Raw genomic sequence first — 3,965 nt, forward strand, 5'->3', positions numbered from 1 at the left:
TGGACACAATGCTGTAGAGGATGCCTCCAGAACTGGGCACAATGCTGCTGATGAGGCCTCTAGAACTGGACACAGTGCTGTAGAGGATGCATCTACAGCTGTACACAATGCTGTAGAGGATGCCTCTAGAAATTGACACAATGCTGCTGATGAGGCCTCTAGAACTGAACACAATGCTGTAGAGGATGCCTCCAGAATTGGACACAATGCTGCTGATGAGGCCTCTAGAACTGGACACAGTGCTGTAGAGGATGCCTCTACAGCTGTACACAATGCTGTAGAGGATGCCTCCAGAGGTGGACACAATGCCGTAGAGGATGCCCCTAGAACTGTACACAATGTTGTAGAGGATGCCTCTAGAGCAGGAGGCAATGCTGCAGATGAGGCCTCTAGAACTGGACGTTATGATAGAGATGAGGCCTCAAGAACTGTGTGCAATGCTGTAGAGTATGCCTCTTGAACTGGACACAATGCTGTACAGGATACCTCTAGAGCTGGTCACAATTCTGTAGAGGATGCCTCCAGAACAGGACACAATGCTGCAGAGGATGCCTCTGGAGCAGGAAGCAATGCTGTAGAAGATGCCTCCAGAACTGGACACAATGCTGTAGAGGATCCCTCCAGAATTGGACATAATGCTGTAGAGGATGCCTCCAGAACTGGAGAAAATGCTGTAGATGATGCCCCAGAACTGGACACAATGCTGTAGAGGATGCCTCCCGAGCTGGACACAATGCTGTAGAGGATGCCTCTTGAACTGGACACAATGCTCTAGACACAATGCTGTTAAGGATGCCTTAAGAACCGGACATAATGCTGTAGAGGATGCCTCCAGAACTGGGCAAAATGCTGTAGAGGATGCCTTTAGAACTGTACACAATGCTGTAGAGAATGCCTCTAGAACTGGACATCATGCCATAGAGGCATCTGGATACAATGCTGTAGAGGGTGCTCGTACAGCTGGAAGCAATGCTGTAGAGGATGCCTCTACAACTTGACACAATGCTGCTGATGAGGCCACTAGAACTGGACATAATTCTGCTGATGAGGCCTCTAGAGCTGGACACAATGCTGTAAAGGATGCCTCTAGAACTGGACACACTGCTGTAGAGGATGCCTCCAGAACTGTACACAATGCTGCTGATGAGGCCTCTAGAACAGGACGCAATTCTGCAGTTGAGGCCTCTAGAGCTGGACACAATGCTGCACATGAGGCCTCTAGAACTGGATGCAATGCTGCAGATGAAGCCTCTAGAGCGAAATGCAATGCTATAGAGGATGCCTCTAAAGCTGGGCACAACGCTGCAGAGGATGCCTCTAGAGCAGGAGGCAATGCTGCAGATGAGGCCTCTAGAACTGGACGTTATGATAGAGATGAGGCCTCAAGAACTGGGTGCAATGCTGTAGAGTATGCCTCTTGAACTGGACACAATGCTGTAGAGGATACCTCTAGAGATGGTCACAATTCTGTAGAGGATGCCTCCACAACTGGACACAATGCTGTAGGGGATGCCTCTAAAGCTGGACACAATACTGTAGAGGATGCCACCCGAGCTGGACACAATGCTGTAGAGGATGCCTCTTGAACTGGGCACAATGCTGGAGGTGATTACTCCAGAGCTGGACACAATGCAGCAGATGATGCCTCTTGAACTGGACACAATGCTGTAGAGGATGCCTCCAGAGCTTCAAACAATGTTGTAGAGGATGCCCCCAGAACTGGACACAGTGCTGCAGAGGATGCCATTAGAAATGGACACAATGCTGTAGAGGATGCCTCCAGAGCTGGACACAATGCTGTAGAGGATGCCTCCAAAACTGGACACAATACTGCAGAGGATACCCTTAGAACTGGACACAATGTTGTGGGGACATCTGGACACAATGCTGTAGAGGATGACTCTAGAGCAGGAAGCAATGCTATAGAAGATGCCTCCAGAGCTGGACACAATACTTTTAAGGATGCCTCCAAATCTGAACACAATACTGTAGAGGATGCCTCCAGAACAGGACACAATGCTGCAGAGGATGCCCTTAGAACTGGACACAATGTTGTGGAGATGTCTGGACACAATGCTGTAGAGGATGCCTCTGGAGCAGGAAGCAATGCTATAGAAGATGCCTCCAGAACTGGACACAAAGCTGTTAAGGATGCCTCCAAAACTGGACACAATGCTGTAGAGGATCCCTCCAGAAATGGACATAATGCTGTAGAGGATGCCTCCAGAACTGGACAAAATGCTGTAGATGATGCCCCAGAACTGGGGACAATGCTGTAGAGGCATCTGGACACAATGCTGTAGAGGATGCCTCCAGAGCTGGACACAATGCTGTAGAGGATGCCTCTTGAACTGGAAACAATGCTGTAGAGGATGTCCCAGAGCTAGACACAATGTTGTTAAGGATGCCTTAAGAACCGGACATAATGCTGTAGACTCAGAGGATGCCTCCAGAACTGGGCAAAATGCTGTAGAGGATGCCTTTAGAACTGTACACAATGCTGTAGAGAATGACTCTAGAACTGGACATCATGCCATAGAGGCATCTAGATACAATGCTGTAGAGGGTGCTTGTACAGCTGGAAGCAATTCTATAGAGGACGCCTCTAGAACTTGACACAATGCTGCTGATGAGGCCACTAGAACTGGACAAAATTCTGCTGATGAGGCCTCTAGAGCTGGACACAATGCTGTAGAGGATGCCTCCAGAGCTGGCCACAATGCTGTAAAGGATGCCTCTAGAACTGGACACACTGCTGTAGAGAATGCCTCCAGAACTGTACACAATGCTGCTGATGAGGCATCTAGAACCGGACACAATGCTGGAGAGGTTGCCTCTAGACCTGGACACATTGCTTTAGAGGATGCCTCTAGAGCTGGACACAATACTGTAGACGATGCCTCCAGAACTGGACACAATGATGCTGATGAGGCCTCTAGAACAGGACGCAATTTTGCAGTTGATGCCTCTAGAGCTGGACACAATGCTGCACATGAGGCCTCTAGAACTGGATGCAATTCTGCAGATGAGGCCTCTACAACTGGTTGCAATACTGCAGATGAGGCCTCTAGAGTGCAATGCAATGCTGTAGAGGATGCCTCTAGAGCTGGACACAATGCTTCAGAGGATGCCTCTAGAGCAGGAAGCAATGCTATAGAAGATGCCTCCAGAACTGGACACAATACTTTTAAGGATGCCTCCAAATCTGAACACAACACTGTAGAGGATGCCTCCAGAACAGGACACAATGCTGCAGAGGATGCCCTTAGAACTGGACACAATGTTGTGGAGATGTCTGGACACAATGCTGTAGAGGATGCCTCTGGAGCAGGAAGCAATGCTGTAGAAGATGCCTCCAGAACTGGACACAAAGCTGTTAAGGATGCCTCCAAAACTGGACACAATGCTGTAGAGGATCCCTCAAGAAATGGACATAATGCTGTAGAGGATGCCTCCAGAACTGGACAAAATGCTGTAGATGATGCCCCAGAACTGGGGACAATGCTGTAGAGGCATCTGGACACAATGCTGTAGAGGATGCCTCCAGAGCTGGACACAATGCTGTAGAGGATGCCTCTTGAACTGGAAACAATGCTGTAGAGGATGTCCCAGAGCTAGACACAATGCTGTTAAGGATGCCTTAAGAACCGGACATAATGCTGTAGACTCAGAGGATGCCTCCAGAACTGGGCAAAATGCTGTAGAGGATGCCTTTAGAACTGTACACAATGCTGTAGAGAATGCCTCTAGAACTGGACATCATGCCATAGAGGCATCTAGATACAATGCTGTAGAGGGTGCTCGTACAGCTGGAAGCAATTCTATAGAGGACGCCTCTAGAACTTGACACAATGCTGCTGATGAGGCCACTAGAACTGGACAAAATTCTGCTGATGAGGCCTCTAGAGATGGACACAATGCTGTAGAGGATGCCTCCAGAGCTGGCCACAATGCTGTAAAGGATG

At 48.9% G+C, this 3,965-nt stretch overlaps 1 protein-coding gene across 1 annotated transcript; it reads left to right on the forward strand.

Annotated features, from left to right (window-relative positions):
• The first annotated feature begins 1,278 nt into the window (after positions 1-1,278).
• Positions 1,279-3,510, forward strand: LOC138448096 (uncharacterized). Its single transcript, XM_069604644.1, has 3 exons — positions 1,279-1,393; positions 1,672-2,275; positions 2,643-3,510. The coding sequence occupies exons 1-3, from the start codon at positions 1,279-1,281 to the stop codon at positions 3,508-3,510; spliced, it is 1,587 nt and encodes a 528-aa protein (XP_069460745.1).
• Positions 3,511-3,965: the final 455 nt, after the last annotated feature.

The sequence above is a fragment of the Ambystoma mexicanum genome, chromosome 3q (assembly GCF_040938575.1).
Source record: "Ambystoma mexicanum isolate Mex_15411 chromosome 3q, UKY_AmexF1_1, whole genome shotgun sequence".
NCBI lineage: Eukaryota > Metazoa > Chordata > Amphibia > Caudata > Ambystomatidae > Ambystoma > Ambystoma mexicanum.